Genomic DNA, 22,760 nt, shown 5'->3' with positions numbered 1-22,760 from the left:
AGACGGTCAAATCCAAGGGCCTAACACCTAATTCCAAATTATCAACATGAGCCACACAAAAATGCCGAATTTCATTGATAAAATATTTATAATTCACCACAGTATCATTCTTTCATAACAGCTCACAAGAACAAAGACATTTCAGGAGCTGGAATGAAGGAGAGAATGCCTTCACCAAACAACTCAAACAGTGAAACCAGAAGCTTACCAGAATTTAAGTCATCCTTCCAAACTTGAGGAAGGATTGCTGACAACTTCTGAGCTTGACTATCACCCTTGTCTCTTTTACTTCTGCTCTCTGACCCACTATCAGGAGGAATCTGCACAGAAGATGGTGAGGGGTGATCCGCATCAGAATTATCCAAAGGAGTTGCAGCTGTTGCATCCTCTTCCATGGGAGTGGGCATGGAGCTGGTTGACACAGCATCGACCGGTCCATCGGTTGCAATTTTCTTGAGGGGTGGCTGCTCTTCTAAATCCATGCTTGTCTTCCGCTTATCTTGAATATGTACAAGGCGAAGCAGGTATCACTCATTTATTTTATTCAGCCAAAAAGAAAATATTCATAGAGCTTTGTTATAGAAGAATTAGGTTCTGTCTGACTTACTTGACAAAGTAGCAACTATTCCATTGGTCTTCCAGACAGAACGTGCAGGCAGAGATGACAAAGGAGGGAATATCTTGAGTCGATCATATATGCATTGACCAGCTGCTTGCTGGAAAATGCAGTCCAGTTATACTCATTAGAAATCCTTGTTAAGAATTAATCCTACTGGATGTTTGATGCAATCATTATATATGTCAGGGGAGGGGGGAGAAAAAAATAAGGAAGTCTCACCAGCAGGGCCCCATAAACTCGCCAAGCCTCATGCCTCTTCACCTCATTCTTTTGCTTCTCAAGAAGCATCTCCGGTTCAAGAAGACTTAGATAAGGACCAAGATTTGGCAGTAGGAGGAGGCGAACCTACTTGCAAAGTGAAGCATCATAAACAGCTAAATGTTAAAAGATTCTTAATAAAAAAGGATACGAGCTCAAACAGGGCATAAAACAAAGATATGATCATCTGCAGGGAGAAACTCAAATCATGGAGTGTTTTGTTAAAAAATTTTTACTGATGGTATTGGTTAGTTTATATGGCAAGCAAAACTGATCATAGCTAAAAGATAAATTCTCTCTTTTCTCCATTTGAGAGAATCACAATCAAGAAATTCAAGTTTAGTACAACAGGCGGAGTAGGAAGAAAGTATCTGTACGAAGTGAAGAGAGACAATTGACAGTGAGCATTTGCTATCACATCTTTCAGAATATATGATAAAGAGTATTTATTGATCCTAGACTTCAAAAATGTAATCATGTCTCATCAAAATCTTATATCTTCAACTTGCTAGCTTTATATATAAGAGGAAAGATACATGATACAAAATAATTAAAGGTACATCCATGCAACGACTTGGAAAGAAATTTGGTGCGTGCACACACAGAAACATAATATCAATTCAGTTAATTCTTTTCGGGTTACAACATCTCCAAATCAGAGAGGAGCATAGTGAGGCTTTCCGCCCTCCTTCAGTTATTCTCCTCTCAATACAATTATTAGTTCTCTCTTCTCCATTACTTCCTCGAAACCCAATATTGACAGGGTTAGATTGGATTCACATGAAACTTTCCAAATGTATGAAAAGCAAACTCATTTGCATTCAAACATAATAACATTTTTATTTAATCATCTATAGCATGAGAGAAGAGAATACCACATTCGGCCCCAGCGCTGCTAACCCTTGGACTGCCCCATAATGCTGAGTCAATGCTCGTTTTGGGTCCAAAAGTGCGTTAAGAAGAGTTTTGGTTAGACGTGTCTGAAGAGTGTTATAAACATGCCCATATCTGCATACGCCAAATGTGAGAGATCAATTAATTATAACATATCTGTTAGAAATGGATGACTAAGTTAAACAGATCTGTCTGAATATATAGAACACCATTTTTTAAACTGAAATAGTTGAGGTCAGAAGGGAGGATGAGAAGGGAACCCAATTTAGGCCCAAGTACAGCTCTAGACGGTCAAGATGGCACCTCCAGAATCATATTCTAAATATGTACAACATAAATCTAAGTAAAGAAGTCTTACCGTTTACATATTGCAGCAACAAGTTTTGCAGTAAAGTCTCTAAGTTCCCAGTGGTTATCTGCAAGTCTATTCCCCAACCTTTTGGCTACAAGGCAGGTAACCACAGATGGCATCAATTGGTGAAGCTGACAAGAAAAGAATGCCTTCTCAGATTCATGAATAGGAGATCCTTCAAACAAACTGCAGGGTATATCAATGTATTGAACAATTACTCATAAAGAAAAGGCCCTCTAAGATTGTACAGCCACAAGCAACAAAAGCTACAAACGTCCGAGGAAATTAAGTTGATCAGGACGAGACCAAAATGTAAAAATAAAAAGAAGTGGGAAGCGGGAAGTGGCAGCAAGAAAATGGATATAATGGAAAAAAAAAAGGATTCATCTAGCAGACAGAAAACTCAGTATGCATGGGTTGTGAGTTAAGCCGAGTCCAATTAAGACCATTGTAACATGGTTTTACACAACATGATTTATCAATAAACCACATGAAGATATATGCTCTCAACATTTGCAGCTCAAATAACAATTCAGTGACCGAATGCCGCTGGTACTTTTCAGTATCAATCAAATTAGATAAAATATCAGAATGATAGTACATTCACCTTTTTCTCCTTAGAAGAATTTTTCCACAATATCTTTTTCTATTAAACATTAATGACCAAATTTTTTCCAGGTTTTTGTTAATATTACAGGCTCCAAATTTCTCTCACATAAACTTATATGTTCCAGTTACTCTTAAGCACCAACAAGTAATTAAACAAAAATTTTCAAACAATCAGAATATAGGTCAAACGGTTGGCAGTTAACATTGTCCAAGAAGAATGGTAGAAATGCATGTGATTTCCTTAAAAGAGCCCGCTGAACAGAGCTTCATCCACATTGAAGTTGAAGAATAGGCTTAGCTTATTGAAGTTCTATATGAAACTGTATAAATTAAAGGTTAACTTACATAAGGTTCTATTTGTATGTGAGGATTCTGGAGAAGATTCCAAACAACACGCATCAAAGCAAACAAAAGGGAATAATTATTCAGACCACGAGAAACCTGATATCATTGGAGAAGGATCAGTTAGAATGAGAATTGTCGAATATTTCCCTTAACTGTTCATGCTAACAAAGTATGCTTATAATTCCTCACCTCATCAGCTACAAAGTATGTGAAATAAGGAACCAATGGATGGAGTCCTGAGTCTGTGGCCAAGCTCACTAACGCTTGTTTGAAAAGGACTGAATCGGACCTACTCACAGCAAGCTCAGTGATTTTATCGAAGTACAGCTGCAAAGGTGACAGAAAAGGAAAAGTAAAATAAGTTGCAGAAAAGAAAAACAGAATAATAAAATAAGCACTGATAGATTTTTACAAACCTGAAGTTCCCTAGACAATATATGCTTTACTGGTAATTTAATCTCAACAGGAAGCCCATCTTTCTGTTCATTGTTTGTGCCATTAGAAGGAGCAGCAATTGCTGAGAAAAGTGAAAACCAATTTAAAATTAGGTGCCAAATTTTGGCAAATAAAGATAGCTAAATACCAACTAATACCCACTGTTATCTTGGTCTTGAGATTATCATAAACATGAAATACTAAAAAAACCAATGTTTTAAGAAGAACTGTCTCAATTTGTAATTTTACCACGTACACTTAACCCCAAAAAAGAAAAGCTTTACCTAATCTACCACAGACTACATTGCATTCAAGACCACCTGTATAGCTATTCTGCCACAAAAAGTTGTAACCTGCAAGATATCCCATTTTTAAACCTAAAACAAAGCAAAAGATCACTCAAACTGGCACTGCCTTGGTACTCCTCCCCATACCAGTATGCATGTGCAAGAAACCCAGGTTTACATACTAACACACCAGATACTAGGAAGTCTTAGAAAATAGGTCATCGTACTGTATGCTAACTATTCAAATTTTATGCCTGATATATTACAAAACTTGATGAAATGCCCACATATAGAGTCCAACCTTGCACCGGAGCGTTTTCTGGGATTACAGGTTGTACTCCTTCAATAGCAAGCCAGTGACAGACAATTGATGTATCAAGTGGTGCTCGAGGTAAAGGAGCTTCAATCACCTACAAGTGAAAAACAATCCCATAAAATTAATAATAGCTTCTACCCATTTCAGTATAAAAGCCAACAAATAACCATAAATCTCCTTACATCTTTAAATTCCACATCCTTGTCATCAAGGTAAAACAAATCCCTATACCCAATAGCTCTTCTGAACCGCAAAGGACCCCCTGAGGCAAAACCATACACCGGCTGATACCAGACGATTAAACAGGTTAAACATTAAAGATTTGAACAAGCACCAAAATTGATACCATTAAAGAATTTGAAACTCACCTCCACGTTTCTTAATTTAAGAGCTTCATCAACATCATCAGTTGTCAATGTGGTTCTCCTTGAATGCCGCATGCATTTAATTGCCTCCTATAGTCCAGATTAAGGAAATTACATTAATTCCGCAAAATAATTATCAAATTTGCTCAATCAACTTGTCTATTTCTTCAACTAACGAAATATCTTTACCCTAACAGAACATAACTGCTTAATGTATTCCATTTAATCAATAATAATAATACTACTAAAAATAACAATAATAATCTCAGGTTTAATAAATAAAAAAATAATTCAAAAATTAAAAATTAATTTTTACCTGCATGATTTCGCGTATACGATATTCGACGTCAGGAGCAAGGGCAAGCGCTGCATCGGTAGAAAAATTACTAATACCAATGCTTTGCGCTATAACCTCTACTGTTTCCTTTGGTACGATACTCATTTTCTCTTCTTCTAGCTTTTAGTAGTTTTTCATTTTCTACTTGCAACTCTGCAACTGAGGTGCGCACGTATGTTTTTAAGAATTAAGTTTTTAGACTGTAACTAATGAACACGGATCTGCTGCAGGTTCAGGATCCGAATGGTACTTATATACAAGGGACAAAGAGTGGTCGGTTTTCCGGGTTCTAATTTTTAACCTGGCCCAACCTTGGCGTTGAATTGTGGGCTATAGTTTTTGCTCCACCCTAAGTATTTGCTAAGTACACCCGTCCACTAAATCCCTATTCACCTCTCTGCTAAAAAGTTGGTGCTTAAAAAAACGGTTCGATTTGAAAAATTAACAAAAAATTGATCCGTTCATATAAAAAATCAAAAATAAAAAGTCATAAAATATAAAGAATTTAATAGTTTAAAATTAAAAAAAAAAAAACAAGACCGAACCAATTCGATTTGGTTTATATAATATTAGACAAAAGTCAGTCGGTTTAATTTGATTCAAAACCGAATCAATCTATGTCTCAACCCTATTCATAATTTAAATTTTTATTCCCAACATCTGAAACATGAATGATTGTCATCGGATCACTAATTTGGATTACTTTTAACTTTTTTTTCTCTTTAATATATTTGGATAGAGATAAGAAATCTCACCTACTAAACACCAATCTTGATTCTCTATTATAGGAAACCGTAAAGAGAAAATATAATTTATGACTAGTGGAATTACACATAAAGTAGTTCTCTTTAATTAAGATGTTATTCTCAATGAAATAGAAGACAATCAGATTTTTTTTAAAAAATCAAATTACTCGTAACCAATAAGTAGAAGCAAACTCCTATTAGTGTATGTATTGAACATTATGTAGAAAACCAAACCTAAAATCTGTGGATGCTCACTTATTGCTCAGAGTGGGGGAAGGAGGGGAGAAATTGAGCATGAAAGTTTGTGATGATTATAATTTCCAGCTACAGGTGGAGGCATTATATTATATGATTGGCCTTCGCTAAAACAAATCAATTAGGCTCAATTATTTTTCACATGGAATAGGCCGCCAGTCTGACCATTTGCAGTTCTATGGACCACACTGTCCACACATCTGAGTCCTTACAACATTACCAATGATTTCTAATTTTCATGCCAATCCTTTTATTTTGATCTTATCCCCAGCTACTAGAAGCCCACGTCCCTATACTAAGTACTAAACAGTTAAATTTAATACTATTAGAACAGCTCTCTCATGTGTAAACTTTTATTTGATAACTAATTGCTTTGGATATTAGTCGTTGTCCATGTGGGTATATTGAGTCCAGAACATTGCTGTTCTTGGTAATGAAAGTTCAGTTGTCTTTAGGTGCAAACATGGCAAGTCATGATCACTTATGCTGCTCTCAAAAGCACTTCTGGAAGTTGCTTTAAACCACACAAGATTCCAAAGCCTGCGTTTTCATTTTACCAGTTACCACAGCAATACATTAGACGGTTTTGGTATCTAGTGAATGATATAGAGAAGCAAGTGATTGTCATGTTTGAATTAAACAAACAGCTGCTAAAAGTAATCGTCGTGTTTTTCATGTTTAAGATAATGGAATAGAAGCAAGAAATTTAAGGAGAAGCACTTTAAGAGCAGGAAGCAGAAAGGAATAGACATAGCCCCAATAGCAAGCAAACTTTGCGAGCCCAATGTGCTGCAACCCATGTGCGTAAAGTGAAGTTTTTAAGCTTCCATCTAATCTCTTTTTTTTTCTTTTGTAACTTTTTCAGTTTCTATTATTTTGGAATTAAAGCTCACAAGTCCAGCTCTAAAGCTCTGACAAAACCTGCAAACATTCAGACATAATAATAGCTAACATATAGGTTATCAAAATACTAACAGAATTAGTTGTTCACCGACCGTTATAAATAATAGTTCAGTGAGGCTTAATAGTCTCCTGAAAACAACCGAGTAAAGAATGCCACTTGCGGGTTTCAACTTTTCTACGACATAAACAATAATTCCGGGAATCTTTTAGTACCTCACTGCCTCTGGTGGTTTCTTAAATAATTGAAAACATCTCATACGAGATTTCTGCATTGGCGTTGATTGTTTACTCCCCGAGATGGGTATTACTGGAGAGTTTGTTAGGAGTGTCTTCTCTAGAAGCCGGTCTGTCAGCACTCAAGGGACCAGCGTAAGTCTCCATAACATAACTTTTGTAATCTTGAATCTATTATGACCAATTTCTTTTATCTAATTGATGTAGCGGGCAAGTAGTGTGGTGGAAAAGAGAAAATGGAGGCCAGTAAGATTATACGCGTGTGGTGAAGAATTCAATTCAGTTCTTGCAGAGGAAGATTCTGCTTCGGTTAAGAGCTCTGAGGCTACCGTCACACAGCCTATAGTAGAAGACTTAACAGACAAGGGAGATATTCAGAGTGTGGAGACAAAGGAAAAGCGTAATTCAATGTCCAAATTATTCCATGAAGAAGATGCCGCGATCATTATTCAGTCAGCATTTAGACGCTTTCTGGTTAAGCTCTATTTACATATTTGTATACACAATAGAATAAGTAGTTCCTACAATTATGGAACTGTGACTCTTTATAGTCATTATGGTACTTGATTTTCAGGCTACACGTCGGAATGAAGAAGACAAAGCAAATGATAGTAAGCAGGAGCCTGTTTCAGGGAGGGGGAGTCCAAGTAGGGAGTCTATGGGCACATCAATTGAAGTGCAAACCGGAAATTCTGTAGAAGGATCCTCATTTGGAGAAGAAAGCACTGCTGTGACTCGCCATGTGCATCAAAAAGCCAGAACTCAGATTTTCAGGGTAAAGGTAAAGCAAAGAAGAATGTTAACAAAATAGTTATATGGGGTGACATATGTTGGCTGAACTAAGGAATCTCACCTGACTTTGATTTGTTTTTTTGAGATGATATTAACAGGAAGACTGGGATGATAGCACAGTCAGTAGCAATGTATCAAAAATGAGGATTCAGAACAGACTGGAAGCTTCGACCAGGCGAGAGAGAGCTCTAGCATATGCCTTTTCACAGCAGGTATAGCTTGAGTACTTGGTCTGAATGTAAACAAAGAATTAAAAAGCCAAATGCCAACCTAACTTTAGTTCCATCCACTTGATTTAAAGCTGAGAATCTGTTCAAAGAAGAAAGAAAGAAAATCTGATGGCGCAGAACTCAACATGGGATGGAGCTGGCTAGAACGGTGGATGGCAACCCGGGTTCCTGAGAGATCCTCTGTTGAAAGTCATACAAGCAATCAACTTGAGCCATTTAGAGCCAACGATCAAAGACTCATGGTGAGAAAAGGTTTTTTCGATGTAGCAGGGGAAGAAAAGGAAAGCTGTGGATCCAATGAGGTATCTGTACAACTTGACAGCTTTTCAGTAACTACAGCAGCAGAGACGGATGACTTCAAGCCTACCAAGAATAGGCTGAAAAAGACAAGAACAGTGTCAAGGCGGAAAACTGTGCCCAGCTACCAGTGCCCAAAAGAGGGTAGCAAGGTAGAACTTCCTCACAATAATTATTAGAATACCTGTCTAAAGAGAGAATATTTTACTAAAATTTAGCAATGAATATGGTTAATGCAAATTTGGGACTTGAGAACCTTCAATTTGCTACAGGTAAGCAGGAAAAATAGCTCAAAGGAGAGTGAAATTGATAAGAAGATGCAAAAGCAAATAGGGAACAAGAAAGAAATAAAGTGCAGCGATACAACTGGTTAAGAATCACATGATCGCCGGAGCAGCAACAGATCCATATCCCCTTTTCATCTATAAAGATAATGTCGGCTTCATGCTAGTACTTTTAATGTAAATCATCGTTGCATGGCTTCTAGGCATATCAAATTGCCTTTTCTATGCTATGTTTATCTTAATAATTAACTTGTTAGCCACATCCCAGCCATCAAACAAAGCAAGAATCTTGCTCCAGAAACACATACTACAAAAGTAAGAAAAGAAATCCAGTCAGGTGAAGAAGAGGAACCTATGTTCAAGAAACCTTGAATGGGATGAAAAGTGGAAACTTAAAACTCTGATAAAACTAAGAATGCTGTAATCACAGAGCATAGCCACAAAACACAACAGCATTACAGTCACTATGAAAAAATGACATCCTGATTAAATTAACATAACACGTACCGTCAAACAAAATACCAAGCATATACAATGCCAAGCATCAATACCTTTTATGATGCAATTCTGCGTGGATAGGAAAATTCATAGCAATCGGCAAATCAATACACAAGTTTTAACACAAACTACGATAAAAAGATTCCGGCACTTTACCGTCTTCCTAATTGCCACAACAAATTATTATTGACATTAAAGATCTGCACCATACCAGTATAAGATTCCATTCTAGAAATACCACTTCAAAAAAAGTGCAGAACTAAACAAAATTAATAAGCAAGTAATAGGCGTTACACAAAATATGACAGGCTCACCATTAAAAATTCCAAATATATAAGCTGCAAACACATATTTTCAGCTTTTAAGTAACCAATACATTGGCATACTCCATTTTTGCTAAATATTGAACATAAACCCCAGACAGAGTCGATTCTCGGAGCCTAGATCTTATCAATATCTTCGTCTTCAAACTCGATGTAATCATTATCAGCGCCATCATCCTCTTCATCAAGACCACCAGCAATGCCCTCATTGAGACGGGTACTCTCTGGAAGTTCACCATAAGCCTTCAGAAGCCTTGCCTCGTCGGGCATATACTTGAGGATGACATCAGCCTTGTCATCCTGATAATCACGTAGGCCAACAAGTATTATATCACCAGCTGCAATCCAAACCTTTTTGTGCATCTTCCCACGGATGTGGCAAAGACGCTTGGTTCCATCGATGCACATAGCTTCACACCGACCATTGCCGAGCATACGAAGGACTTGGGCATATTCCTGTCCGTCTTCCTTGAAGACAAGCTCACGCTTCTCGTCGTCAGCTTCATTCTTTCCCCTCTTCCTGTTCTTTCCTCCCTTTCCCTTATTCTTCGGCATGGTTTCTAATTCTACTACCAATATAAATATTGGTTATTTAAGATTTAAATAAAAAGAAAAAAGAAATCTAACGCAGCCTATACATTCAAAATTTACAAAGCAGCACCGCTATAGTTTAAATTAAATTTTGGATTAATTCTGAAGAGTACCACATACAACCCAGATGCAAACTTTGCTCAATGACTAGGGTTTCATCAGAAATAGCAAACAAACAAGATATACTTTTTCGATCTTCAAGTTAAATAAGATTAATGATTAAATTGGAAAGCATGATTAATCAGAAAATTAACAAAACGTAATTCTAATAACTGATTAGGCAGCTCAATCGCAACTGATCAATTTAATAAAATTGGAAAACAAGGATTTTCAGCTCTAGTTAAAAAGAACAGTTAAACCTAAACGGATCGTAGAACAAAGCGATACAGATAATGATCCTAAAACAAACTGATTAAAAAAAAAACAACAAATTTACCCCGTAAACGAACTTAGTCGATTTCGAATACTAATCAGGAAGAAAAAAGGAAATTAAATTGAAAAGAGGAGGAACGAGCATACCTTTGGGGGAGAGGTGGAGTCGGAGAGTTAAAAAGCAGCAAGATTGAAATCAATCTGTTTCTGAGAAGTTATAATTACGAACCCTAGCGTTTTTGTACCGAAAAGATCAGGTCAAGCTGTCGGCTATTGTGGCCTAACTGACCCAGATTTACTAAATATACCCCGTTTTATTTATGAATACAGTCACATCAAAAGGGGTGTCCAGAATTACACAGTGCCAAGGTTATTGGGGCCGCTCAACTAGTTTAGCTAAGAAAAAAAGTTAGTGTTTTTAACAACCCTTTAAAATCCTTATAACAACCTTTCTAATTTCATTTCCGATCCTCAGTATCATTGACAAAATACTAATCCATATATAAAATCAACTATTTTCATATAAAAATTTACCCAAAATTTCCTTTTAAAATTGTATAAATTGTATAAATAATTTATCTGATTTTTTTTTCTTTTGTTTATATAATTTCTATCTTTATAACTCTAAACTCTTATAATTTTCTAAAAAAATATTTTTTTATTAAAATTTAAAATATAAATATAAATTATAAAATAGCTTAGGCATAAAAAAATTCGTCAAAATAATTTATCTAAGTACTTAATTGAATTTTCATTCAAAATAAAAAATGTATTAGGTTATTCAAATAAATTCAATTAAAAAGAGATTTTAAGAGGGATTTTGAGAAGTGCCAAAAGGCCTACTGAAAATGTTGACATAGTCACAAAGCCCAAAAATTAATAATGTCAATGCATAGTTCATTTTTACTTTTATGTTTTTATAAGAATATTTTTTTTTTGAATTATATGAGATTAATACTTAGATTACAATTTATATTGTATGAAATTATAATTGATATTTATAATCAGACAATTACTGAGACTAATTTACATTAATTTTTATATAGTATTGCTCTAATTTTACCCTTTTTAATATTTGAGGATGCTAACTGCCTTTAAAAAATAAGTCCATACATGCGTTGCAAGGACTCGAACCACTACCTTTACAGTTATGAGAGTAAGGTTCTAGCCACTCGCCCAAAGGCCAAGTGGTTTTTTTTTTTTATAAGAATATACTTTGCATAATTAACTAGTTTTGTAAGTTGCGTTTTTTACGTCTTAATAACTGAAAAGAAACAATTGAACAAAGTGCTATTCTAGAACGCTTCCCATAGATTACGACTGCGCATTGTCATTGACACAATTGAGAACACTGTCTTATTTCATTTTTGTATAATACTCAAAAATTGTAATTACAGACTGCAAAGACTTGTGTTCTACATTCTTTTGGACAGACGAGGGTACATAAATCACATGTCACAGCTATTTTTTATTGCTGTGAATCAAATAAATGAATTCTGCAAAGCATGAATGTTCTTGCTGTGATGAGTAAAAAATTGATTATAAATGCAAGGAACCAAAAATAATCACATGTCAAGACTTTACAAGGTCTATCACAGAAATTCCAATTGGATATGACCTGTGTAGCTTGGTCTTGATGGCAGGGATTTGCTCACTAAGGTAGTTGGCATGATCAATTTTCTTCGTGCTTATTGATTTCTCAATCACCGGAGACTCATTAGCTTCCGTCAGGAATTGGAGACCCTGGAAGATTATTATTATTAGACCATGTCACTGAAAGAATCTAAAAAGATACAAGCAAAATAAATGATATCTAGTACCTAACATACCTTCAATGAGTTATCCTCATACCTCACTGATGGATGATATGGTAGCTGAGCACTCACCTCCTGCTTAAGTACAAAAAATAGTGATTTAATCAGTAGGTCAATAGAGAATAAGGAATAATGAATACATGACCAATTGACCACCTATATGCCCAATTGCCCATCCTCCGGAGCAGGGAGGATTAAGTAAAATAAGGGTTATGCATTTGAAGAAGGGCGGGCACGTAACCTGAATTTGTTAGGGCAATCTCCTTGTACTCATTTACTACGCTAATTTAGGAACAAGGCAGAAAGAGACAAAGGGACCATCTAACCTGGAAAGGTTGAGTTAAAGCATTCTTAACATCTCCAGCGACTTGACATAAATACATGAGACCTGAGTTAGCCATATCCTGCATGATGTTCAAGGAAAAGAGTAAATATCAAACATTAAAAATTGTTTTTTGAGTAATTACTTAAAGCAGAATTAAAGCAGAAGGTACTCCTTTCAGTTGCACAATTCAAATATAACCTGTTTGCCCTCAAGAAGCTCAAGCTTTCCTTCCTGTTGAAATCATTGAAAGACAATGCATCAGCAAGTAATGTTGTGAGCTTACCAAATTTGCATGCTAGTTATAAATTAGAGTTATTTAGACAGAGAATTGAAACTCACCAAGCCAGCTACCATTTGACGAATCATTTCAATGTCAAACCCAATTTGAGAAAGGTTTGAATTCATCACATCTACCCGTATGCAAGTAAACAATGAAAACGAGCAGCATAAGCAAAGTTCCTTTGTGTAGCTAGATGCAAGATGCAGCCTCTACATTATCCCCTCTTTTTTCACTTGATTAGGATCCAAAGTCCAGATCGTGTATAGTATTCTATTTTAATGAATAAAGTACCAAATTTCATACCCAAAATAGAAAAGAATTACACGGTGTAATCTTAAAAGGAATTAAATATCCATATGGACACAAAACTCTCTTAATTAATGTTACAAACACTTAATGTTCTTCATTGTTGAAGATACAATGCCGCCATTCTCTAATTGATCTTCTAAGCATAATCAACTGTCAGGATGTACAAAATTTGGTCTTCTAATCATCATCAACTGTCAGGATCTACAAAAGTGAGGAGCAGTAAATGACAAGGAACAGGTTCGCATCTGGATTGATTTATTTCACCTTTTAAATCTTATGGTATCTCTTTTAGCATGTGGGTAAGGATTTTCAAAATTTATTTCGACAGCTAAGAGAAAGCGACACTGTTTGATCCTATGTTGTTAACAAGATTAGCTGACTTGAATAGACAGCAGCTCCTACGTCTTAGTTACTTCAAAAGATGCAGATAGCTCAAAAAGATGATGTACATCATTTGCAATGAGCTTAGACGTTTCTATCTGCTCCTGCAGCTTCCAGTCCAAGTTTTGCAGCCTCTTTGATAGTTGTCTCTTTGTTGACTGCAGAAGTAGTCTGTATAAGTTAGAGAATTGCCATATGGTAAACAAGTAATCAAGTAGAAGGCAACCTAAATCTACTTACAGCCAGTGTTTCAGATACATGCTCTAACTGCTTTGACACAGATGCAACAGCATTTGCCATGTTATGCTTTGTGACAAACATTACATCTGACAATGACCATCCCTGTGAATAAGATAAGAGCAAAAAAAATATGATGTAATCAGCAAAAACAACAAGCTTAAATAACACAACACCAGAAGCCATTGTGCTGGCAAATGCTCAGGCTTTGAGTTAGAAGTTGTAAAAAAGACTCACCTTCCACCACATGTAACAATATCCCATTGCTCCAATGGCAGCAGCTGGAGCTAAATAAGAAGAATAACCCCCTATATGTGCAGAAGAAATGCATAAGATCTTAGCAGCTTATTAATACTGGGTTATATACTCATATGCGTTTTTTTCTTTTGGGTTCAATAGAGACTGATGCACATACCGCTAGAAGATGGATTCCCATTGAAGATGGTTACAGGATTGGATAATGTTAACTCTTTGATCTCTTGTGACAATTGTTGAATCTGAAGGTAAAGGCAGAAAGAAGTACATAAATAATAAGTACATCCCTCATGAGGATGAATAACGAAGATAATTTCCAACAATCAGAGTGACCTTCATTGTATAGAAGAAGTAAAAACAGAAAGGACCCAGCTAAAGAAAACAATTTACCATTGTTTTGAAAATTACCTATTCCAACATTAACAGGTTGCTACAGTTTAAATATGGTTAGGATACTATACAAGGGTTGTCTTGATGATAGAGGTTACAACTCCAAAACTTTTAGGTCGCTAATCTAACAATTCCAGCTACAATTCTAACATGTCAGGTATAGTTATAACTTGTATCACAGCCACTCCCTTTAAAAGAAGGATCATCAATACAAAAAGTTAAAGCTGCCAAATAATCAGAGGTAACTCACAGTAATAGGCCTAGATGAAGTGACAAATTACAGAACTTAAATTTTCAACATTTTTGGTCTTAAACACAAAATTAGCGTATTCTCAATAAGTAATAACCTAGATAGAAGTTCAAGATGTCAATTGCCAGGCCACCTTAGATACCTTAATACTAAATCATCCAAGTAGCACTCACATCCCTTAAAATATTGAGAAAAGACAAGCAATTTTCTTACACTTTTTCTTTCAAACACCCTCAATGAAGCAAACAATTGGCAGTACCTGAGCAGCAAGAAGTGCGCTATCGTACTTAAATGGCGAAATCTGAACTTCATCCACACCCTTAAGCAACTCTTGAAGCTGTGCAATTATCTCAGACAATCTTCCGCTCCTCAAAACAATTGAACCGGTCAAACCTAAATCATTGACCAAGATTAAAGGCAAAGAAAATAAATAAACAATAAATTACTAGATGAAATTAAACTTACGACAATAACTACGTCCAATAAACAGAAAAAAGAAAAAAATGAATTTTTACCAATGACTTCTGAGAAATTCTGATAGCATACTTAAAACGTTACACATATTTAGTAAAACTAACACTTTAAAATCATATCAAATTTAATGATTTTAATCGGTCTGTGATTATAAGAGGACTGAAAATGATTGCAGAGAGCGACCTGCGCCGAGAAGCACAATGACTTTGGAAGTTGAGACTCCAGCCTGCAACGCCATTGTTTTGCAGGTTGAGGCGTCGGTCGTCGTTTCCTCGTTTCAGGCCCAAGAATAATGTTGGGTTCACTTGAAGCAAGGAAAGGAAACTGTGAAACGAGTCCAAAAAAATTAGATGAAAGTTCTAGAATACCCCTTTTCAATTATTGCTAAAGCCAAGATTGCAATTTGCAAGATGCCATATTTTGTTTGATATATTTCTCGATTTTAAAAAATGAAATGGAAAATATAATGGTCATTTTGGACATTTCGCGGGAAAAGAAAGATTAAAATGGAGTTAACGTTGTTATTCTTTTGACAGTTACCACCCGCCTACCACTTCCACGCGTCTTCAAGCCCCGCCAATGCCATTGCCGTGAACGGTGAACCTAACACCGAGAGCGGGGGGGAATAACTGATAATTTCAATTCCAAAAAAAATGAAAATTTTATCAAAAATTCTCCCGCTTCTTCTTCTCTTGATAACGTCATCTTTCTTCTCTTCACAAGCCCAAGTTGGCGCCTCAAACCAAGAATCCTTCACATCAATAATTATATCTCAAACGGGCCTCGACTTTGTAAAGGACTTGCTCATAACGAAAGCAATCTCTTCAATAATCCCGTTAGCGCTACCCAAGATTGAAAGGGCTGTTAAAATCCCAATTTTGGGCAATGTTCGCATGGTCTTATCAAACATCACGATATATAACATCGATGTTTTGTCCTCTTACGTTAAGCCGGGGGACACTGGTGTTGTATTTGTTGCCTACGGGACCACGTGTAATTTGAGTGCGAATTGGTTTTATGAATACACCACTTGGCTTTTGCCCATTGAGATTTCTGATCATGGAATCGCTTCTGTTCAGGTAGTTTATTTTGTTTAATGTTGAGTTCTTATAACATTTTATGCAAATAAGATTTATTTATTTATTTTTTGAAAGTAAGTTTCTTGCTATACTTTATGTGTAACTGGTGATGTTGGTAGACAAATGTTACTAAAATAGTCTGCAATTACTAATGGGGTGTATAGATTTGCATCTCGGAATGCTGTTTTATCGAGTTATATCGAGTTATGAGTCCGGTTTGTAGGTTTTGTGCTTTAAGTGTAGCTAGTGATTTGGCTTTTACATGTTTTATTGAAATTAGAGAAAGGACTTCATAGAAAATGGGTATTGAAAATGTCTGTCTTTGCATACTATGTGATTGATTTTCAATCATTAAAGGATTTTTTTTTTTTTTTTTTTTGGCTACATAATTTTTGTGTTTCATTTGTAATTGGTACTGTTGGTGATTTTTGCTGCCATTGTGATACAGGGCACTGAGACAATTTTGGAATTAATTTCTGTTTTTACAATTTTACTGGCTTGTGGCTGTAGAGGTTTTCCTTAGATATGCTTTTATAGTGGTGTAATTTTAGATTATTAAGGTTGTTGCTAGTCTTAGAGGCGATGCTTTATCATTGTTGTTTGATTATCCTCTGTATTCTTTTTGTCTTCAAAAGAAAAAGGGAAATTTGATGTAGTGCTGCTTCTGGTTAAGGTTGAAGGCATGCAAGTGGGGCTCACTTTAGGCTTAGAGACTCAAAAAGGAACTCTGAAGCTTTCCCTTGTTGACTGTGGTTGCTACGTCAAAGACATCTCTATAAAATTGGATGGAGGAGCTTCTTGGCTCTATCAAGGGTAAGTCATTTTTTATTGTTTTAGGCTGTTTGTTTTAGTTGTTATCTGCACTCTGTATTTTCAGTTGGCTGTCTTATGGAATGTTATGCATCTATCATCTCTTAAATATCATATCTTGGGGATCCTGCAATTTTACAACTTTGTTTGCTGAAACTGGAAGTTGTATCTTGCTATATCTGGAGACCCTTTTCTTCCTGTCTGGTTATTAAAACTGTATGGCTCTGTGGGTTGAATGTTTTGTGCTGTGCCCCATGCCAGAAGAACTCCATAGTTTGTTCTTTTATCATTTACTTTATTTCTAACAGCTCTGACGGCAAATGATTTTGCTTTCCCCATTGAATTTTGTTTATCCTTGCAGATGCCGCTGCAGTGCCTTATATGCACCAATTGTTCTTCTTTTCATTGAATAATAGGAGCAATAATTTCTTTCCTTTGATTTTAACCATTTTTTCTTTGTTTTTCAGAATGATCAATGCGTTTGAAGAGCAAATAGTGTCTGCAGTGGAAAATGCTATAACCAAGAAACTTAAAGAAGGGATTTCAAAGCTTGATTCATTGCTACAATCTCTTCCAAAAGAAATTCCAGTGGATGATCATGCTTCTTTGAATATTACCTTTGTGGATAATCCTTTATTGACTAGTTCTTCAATTGAGTTTGACATCAATGGGTTATTTACAGCAAGGAAGAAGGCTTCAATCCCTAACTACTACAACAGTAATTTGCAACCTCCTGTCTTTTGCTCAGATCAATCTAAAATGCTTGGAATTTCACTAGATGAAACCGTCTTGAACTCTGCATCAGCCTTATATTATGATGTAAGTTTGGAAATTTAACTTTTATTAACTATACCGACTGAACTGTGCTCTATAAGTTTCTTAAGTGATGAGGTTTTTGGCAGTGGCTACCTGATTTTTCACAGGAATTTTGCCTTGTATTCATGTTAGGTAGTGTAGAATGATGCCTTGAGCTAAGTTATTGGACCCAATGGGGGCATTGACCACCATTTCAAATTATTCCATCAGATTGAACTAGGATTTACTCTGCAATGAGTTAGATCTATCTTCATATCATGAACGTTGTCATATCCATGAGTAATTTTGAGTTAGATTTTGGTGAAACATTGGTGTTGAGTATCTAGAATCATGGTTGCTTACTACTGCCAAACCAAAAAAAAAAAAAAAATTCTTGAAAGTATATGCTTTTTTTATCATATTCTTATATTTGTCTGGTCTGTAAGTTTAAATGGAAGTTGTTTTTCCCTTGTTAGGCAGAATTTATGCAATGGACTGTGGATAAAGGTCTGTAAGTTTAAATGGAAGTTGTTTTTCCCTTGTTAGGCAGAATTTATGCAATGGACTGTGGATAAAGTACCAGATCAGTCCCTTTTAAACACAGCGGGATGGAGGTTTATCATTCCTCAACTGTACAGAAAATACCCAAATGATGATATGAATTTGAATATCTCTTTATCTTCCCCTCCAGTCATAAGGGTTGCAGAGGATAACATTGATGCCACAGTTCATGCAGACTTGATCATTGATGTTTTGGAATCAGGCGAAGTGATACCAGTTGCTTGCATTTCATTGGTAAGCTTATAGATATGTAGCAAAACTTGTATATATACTCTACTTCCTTTGTTTCTTTATGCAGTTTTGCCTATTTTTGCATTTACTTCACCCCTATTGCATAATTGGTCTTCATTAGTCCATAGTTCTTGAAACTTGTATCACCAATATCAATGGGATATTAATGATGGGCTGATAGCTTAATGGACTCAAGGTGTCAGCTGAGAAGGTGCAATTCGCATGCTTGAGCATTGTCTTCCTTTTCCATTTTCTGTGGCATTTACATTCTGCAGTGTTCAAATTTATGTAACTTTGTGGTGTACGTGATCAAAATTGATTAATCCTCAGGCTTTTATATTGAATATCACAATCTTGTGCTACTTTGGTACAGGTTATTCATGGCTCATGTTCAGTTAAAATCTTACGTAATAACCTTGGTGGTAGTGTGAAATTGAACGGCTTTACGATGTCATTGACTTGGAGCAAAATTGGTAAACTGCGGTTGTATCTCATTCAGGCATGCTTCTTTACTTACCAAAATAAGTACATTGATAAAAATTGGCAAGTTACTAGTTAACTGATGAAAAGTTCACATCTTATTCGATTCCTGCAGCCGGTGGTGTGGGCAGTTATCCAAACCGTTTTTGTGCCATATGTAAATTCCCATCTCGGACAAGGCTTCCCTTTGCCCATCATTCACGGTTTCACCGTTAAGAGTGCTGAGATTATATGCTCAAGTTCGAAGATTACAGTTTGCAGCGATGTGGCATATGCAGATTCACACAATCTTAATCAGATTTTCATTCCATTTTCCAATAGATACACATAAATTAAGGTTTCAAGGAGTCCTGGAAATGCTTGCAGGGAAAGCAAACAAAGTTTCAGTTTTCCAGATTCTAACGCCTTTGTACAGAGTTGTTGATATTTAGGCTTCAGCTACAGTTCTTCTTCACCAGCTTTTCAGTGTACAAGTTTGATAAAAAAAACTTCAAATATTTATTTATTTATTTATTTTGATACATGGTTTTTTAACATTTTCACTGCTAAGAAATTCAATTTTTTTTTAAAGAAAAATCAAATTCCATGTTGTCATTAATTATTTCATAATGAAATTTCAAAATCTGAAGTTTGTATGCACTGGTAGAAAAACATTATAAAATTATCTACACAGAGTGATCCAACGTCAGTGTAAGAATTTTCTGCAATTGAGACGAGGAGCCAAGTGAAACGCGGCGTTTAAGCAATTAGCTTAAATTTTTAAGAAAACGCACCGTTTCAAATTCGTCTTCCCACAAATTGGGTATCTGCGCCCGTCTCCGAAAGGCTGAAAATTTGAAACCGGATCACTCTTTCAGGCAAAACCTCTGAAAAACCTCTCTCATAATGCAACTTTCACTGCCCACTTCGCCCTCCAAACTCCCAACAATTTTCCCATTTCATCCCTCCTCAATCCCAAAAACCCCACAATCTCCCCACCACCTCTCGCTCCAATCCCACGTCGGTCCCCTAAACGCCCTCAAATCCGCCGGGTTCTTATCCTCCATCAGCCGCGCTATCGACGAAGAAGAAGAATACCGCAAGGCTCGTGCCGCCGTCGTCCGCAAAGGCATCGATTTGGAAGGTTACACTATCGAAGGCGTTTCGATAGGCGGCCACGAAACATGTGTTATTATACCTGAATTGAAGTGTGCCTTCGATATTGGGAGGTGCCCCACTAGAGCAATCCAGCAGAATTTTGTTTTTATCACTCATGGCCATCTTGACCATATTGTAAGTAGCTATTTTTTTTTTTCAGTTAATGACTGTGGAAGTTTGTAATTTTAACGTCATTATGAGTGAGTTCATGTAAGTTAAGTGCATATTTAAGGATACGATTAGGATGGGGATGTTGTGAGCTGGCGCGGAATTAGAATCACTAATACAGTATAAGCTGGTAGATTGTTAATAAAAATTAACTTCAAAGTAAAAGTGACACTCTAATTCCCATGGTTTCAAAATTAAGCAAAAAACAGTTATAAGCTTAAAGCATGCCCTTATATTGATCGTATAAGCATGTGATGAACCTAGTTAGTTGTTTTGATTGTGCTTGGAGCTCCTTGCTTGCGATTTGTCTGTTGTTGCCTATATTATATGAGCTTATGCTGCGTTTACTGGCTTAGGGTGGGCTGCCAATGTATGTAGCAAGTCGTGGGCTGTACAACTTAAAGCCACCTACGATATTTGTTCCTCCTTCCATTAAAGAAGATGTGGAGAAGCTGTTTGAAATTCACCGGTCCTTGGGCAATGTGGAACTAAACCTCGATTTGGTTGCATTAGATGTGGGTATGTTGCTTTGGCTGTCTAAGTTTTGCATTTGGCTGATGACTTCCTTTTTATCGAAGATGACTTTATGATATTGGCTTCAGGGGAAACTTACGAGATGCGGAATGACATTGTTGTCCGTCCATTTAAAACTCACCATGTCATACCAAGTCAGGTGGGTTCATCAAATTATTGTTAGTTTATTGGGCCTCTTTTTGACCTTTCATTTTGTTTAATATGTTAATCTGTCATACTTGTAGTATAAACTCTTTTGAAATTGGGATTTGCTTACTGTCTAAAACACTAAGTTATGTGCATCCCAGGGTTATGTGATTTACTTACTCAGGAAAAAACTGAAGAAGCAGTATATTCATTTGAAAGGGAAGCAAATTGAGAAATTGAAAAAGTCTGGCGTTGAGGTTTGTAACTTAAACAAAATGAATTTTCTTTAAATCTCTGTTACTTAGAATTCATTTCTCTTTGAACTTTTCATTATAGATTACAGACATCATTTTGTCTCCAGAGGTGGCATTTACAGGAGATACAACTTCAGAGTTTATGCTTAATCCACGTAATGCTGATGCATTGAGGGCAAAGATTCTTATTACCGAGGTAACATGTGTGGGAGCTCCTATGTTGACGAGTTGCTCATTATAATTCTGTGTTGGAAATGGTCCGATTATGCATGCAGACTTCTAGCAATAATCTTCTTTTGAAAAATTTTTTTTTAAAAAAAAAAACCCAAGAAGCCAACATTCTTGTCATCATATCATTATGGTTACAATCTGTTGAATCTTGACCTCTGACAGTGAAGCTCTCATACCAGGCAACTTTCTTAGATGATGAGATGAGCATTGAACATGCTCAACAACATGGTCATACTCATTTGTCTGAGGTATGTGAACTGTTGATTTTGTCACACACTAAATAAGATCAATGACTTCAGTTGATGCTAGCTAATTCATATGGAATGTGAATGTATTAAAACTGCAGATCATTGAAAATGCTAAGTGGATTCGGAATAAAGCAGTGTTGTTGACCCATTTTTCCTCCCGCTATCATATTGAGGTGACTACTTGATTAAATTTAAAATCTTTTATGATGTTCTTATATCATCTTATATGAGAATGTGAATATCCAAGCTTCTATCTGAGGTCATAAATGGTTCCTCAATATGAATGGTGCCTCTCACAGGAAAGGCACTTTAAACATGTAGGCCACGCCAGTTTGACACTCCCTTCCAGTCACTCTAATTTGATCGTTTACCATCTGCTGAGCCCTGCTGTTTATTGTTAAATTCTTTCCAAACCTTAGGATACAGATTAATAAGATGGTTTTAATTCATTATCCGCTGAAATATTCCATTGATTTAAGCATCTTGTGCAGTGCAACCCTCGAAAGTGTTCATTGCTCACTGTTTGAGCAGCAGTATTTTTTTAGTAAGAACCATCTGTAGCAGGGATGAACCTCATTTCTTCATTTTATGGATGTTGTTAACTGATTCTCTCGTAACAATTGCAGGATATTCGCCAAGCCGTCTTGAAGTTGCAGTCAAAGGTGTCAGCAAAAGTGGTTCCTCTAACTGAAGGCTTCAAGTCGGTGTACACCTCTTAAGTCATTTATATAGGATTCACTTTTGTTTAACAGGGGTGGGGATCTGTAATCAGTTATTATTTTTACTTTTTCTTTTTGTAATTTTATCAGTTTTGTAGAGAGCTTGTGATCTTAATAGGAAATCTTCTGTAATGCATCATGTTGTTAATATGATAGAGGCATTCAAATCAAACGAGCGGTGTAAAATTGAATGTGAATGGCTTCCCTACCATTGTCAAACGATCATACAAACATGGCAAATTATGTCGAAATTCTAAAATGATGATTGTTATAGATAATTAAAACAAATGTGACAATCAGTTGAAATAAGTAAAATCAGGCATTTATCAG

General features: G+C 36.0%; 6 protein-coding genes across 12 annotated transcripts; 3 read left to right on the top strand and 3 right to left on the bottom strand.

Moving 5' to 3' along the window:
• Positions 1 to 47: 47 nt before the first annotated feature.
• On the bottom strand, positions 48 to 5,050 carry LOC102627223 (transcription initiation factor TFIID subunit 6). Of its 2 annotated transcripts, XM_025095176.2 has the most exons (13): positions 4,797 to 5,050; positions 4,484 to 4,570; positions 4,298 to 4,399; positions 4,101 to 4,209; positions 3,797 to 3,865; positions 3,494 to 3,594; positions 3,267 to 3,404; positions 3,078 to 3,173; positions 2,130 to 2,254; positions 1,753 to 1,885; positions 839 to 964; positions 608 to 716; positions 48 to 499 (listed from the first exon to the last, which is right to left on the bottom strand). In XM_025095176.2, the coding sequence occupies exons 1-13, from the start codon at positions 4,920 to 4,922 to the stop codon at positions 123 to 125; spliced, it is 1,698 nt and encodes a 565-aa protein (XP_024950944.1). In that variant the 5' UTR covers positions 4,923 to 5,050; the 3' UTR covers positions 48 to 122. The 2 variants fall into 2 exon arrangements, with proteins under 2 accessions (XP_024950944.1, XP_006469568.1); XM_006469505.4 differs by lacking the exon at positions 3,797 to 3,865 and having other exon boundaries at positions 4,797 to 5,049.
• Positions 5,051 to 6,624: 1,574 nt separating this feature from the next.
• LOC102628194 (protein IQ-DOMAIN 33) lies at positions 6,625 to 8,820 on the top strand. 2 transcript variants are annotated; one of them, XM_025094895.2, is made up of 6 exons: positions 6,625 to 7,090; positions 7,163 to 7,429; positions 7,530 to 7,730; positions 7,846 to 7,959; positions 8,049 to 8,426; positions 8,547 to 8,820. In XM_025094895.2, exons 1-6 carry the CDS (start codon positions 7,019 to 7,021, stop codon positions 8,646 to 8,648), a joined length of 1,134 nt encoding a protein of 377 aa, XP_024950663.1. In that variant the 5' UTR covers positions 6,625 to 7,018; the 3' UTR covers positions 8,649 to 8,820. The 2 variants fall into 2 exon arrangements, with proteins under 2 accessions (XP_024950663.1, XP_052289066.1); XM_052433106.1 differs by having other exon boundaries at positions 7,530 to 7,736.
• A 477-nt stretch (positions 8,821 to 9,297) lies between these two features.
• LOC102627510 (eukaryotic translation initiation factor 1A) lies at positions 9,298 to 10,655 on the bottom strand. Of its 2 annotated transcripts, none has more exons than XM_006469506.3 (2): positions 10,490 to 10,655; positions 9,298 to 9,945 (listed from the first exon to the last, which is right to left on the bottom strand). In XM_006469506.3, exon 2 carries the CDS (start codon positions 9,932 to 9,934, stop codon positions 9,497 to 9,499), a length of 438 nt encoding a protein of 145 aa, XP_006469569.1. In that variant the 5' UTR covers positions 9,935 to 9,945; positions 10,490 to 10,655; the 3' UTR covers positions 9,298 to 9,496. The 2 variants fall into 2 exon arrangements, with proteins under 2 accessions (XP_006469569.1, XP_006469570.1); XM_006469507.3 differs by having other exon boundaries at positions 9,298 to 9,948; positions 10,490 to 10,648.
• Positions 10,656 to 11,675: 1,020 nt separating this feature from the next.
• LOC102629348 (uncharacterized) lies at positions 11,676 to 15,589 on the bottom strand. Of its 2 annotated transcripts, XM_006469515.4 has the most exons (11): positions 15,241 to 15,589; positions 14,843 to 14,976; positions 14,104 to 14,185; positions 13,926 to 13,996; positions 13,692 to 13,793; positions 13,520 to 13,609; positions 12,821 to 12,895; positions 12,680 to 12,712; positions 12,483 to 12,560; positions 12,172 to 12,231; positions 11,676 to 12,085 (listed from the first exon to the last, which is right to left on the bottom strand). In XM_006469515.4, the coding sequence occupies exons 1-11, from the start codon at positions 15,293 to 15,295 to the stop codon at positions 11,915 to 11,917; spliced, it is 951 nt and encodes a 316-aa protein (XP_006469578.1). In that variant the 5' UTR covers positions 15,296 to 15,589; the 3' UTR covers positions 11,676 to 11,914. The 2 variants fall into 2 exon arrangements, with proteins under 2 accessions (XP_006469578.1, XP_052289706.1); XM_052433746.1 differs by lacking the exon at positions 12,821 to 12,895.
• A 1-nt stretch (position 15,590) lies between these two features.
• On the top strand, positions 15,591 to 19,549 carry LOC102628883 (putative BPI/LBP family protein At1g04970). Its single transcript, XM_052433740.1, has 6 exons — positions 15,591 to 16,136; positions 16,810 to 16,949; positions 17,414 to 17,765; positions 18,288 to 18,536; positions 18,907 to 19,032; positions 19,129 to 19,549. Exons 1-6 carry the CDS (start codon positions 15,711 to 15,713, stop codon positions 19,342 to 19,344), a joined length of 1,509 nt encoding a protein of 502 aa, XP_052289700.1. The 5' UTR covers positions 15,591 to 15,710; the 3' UTR covers positions 19,345 to 19,549.
• Positions 19,550 to 19,678: 129 nt separating this feature from the next.
• LOC102629813 (tRNase Z TRZ2, chloroplastic) lies at positions 19,679 to 22,602 on the top strand. Of its 3 annotated transcripts, XM_006469516.4 has the most exons (8): positions 19,681 to 20,285; positions 20,675 to 20,837; positions 20,921 to 20,991; positions 21,140 to 21,235; positions 21,315 to 21,428; positions 21,643 to 21,711; positions 21,810 to 21,884; positions 22,338 to 22,602. In XM_006469516.4, the coding sequence occupies exons 1-8, from the start codon at positions 19,899 to 19,901 to the stop codon at positions 22,428 to 22,430; spliced, it is 1,068 nt and encodes a 355-aa protein (XP_006469579.1). In that variant the 5' UTR covers positions 19,681 to 19,898; the 3' UTR covers positions 22,431 to 22,602. The 3 variants fall into 3 exon arrangements, with proteins under 3 accessions (XP_006469580.1, XP_006469581.1, XP_006469579.1); XM_006469517.4 differs by lacking the exon at positions 21,810 to 21,884 and having other exon boundaries at positions 19,679 to 20,285; XM_006469518.4 differs by lacking the exons at positions 21,643 to 21,711; positions 21,810 to 21,884 and having other exon boundaries at positions 19,679 to 20,285.
• The last annotated feature ends 158 nt before the right edge of the window (positions 22,603 to 22,760 follow it).

The sequence above is a fragment of the Citrus sinensis genome, chromosome 2, assembly GCF_022201045.2.
Source record: "Citrus sinensis cultivar Valencia sweet orange chromosome 2, DVS_A1.0, whole genome shotgun sequence".
Classification (NCBI taxonomy): domain Eukaryota; kingdom Viridiplantae; phylum Streptophyta; class Magnoliopsida; order Sapindales; family Rutaceae; genus Citrus; species Citrus sinensis.
The sequence above is the reverse complement of the archived record's forward strand: the minus strand, read 5'-3'. Positions and strand labels throughout refer to the sequence as shown.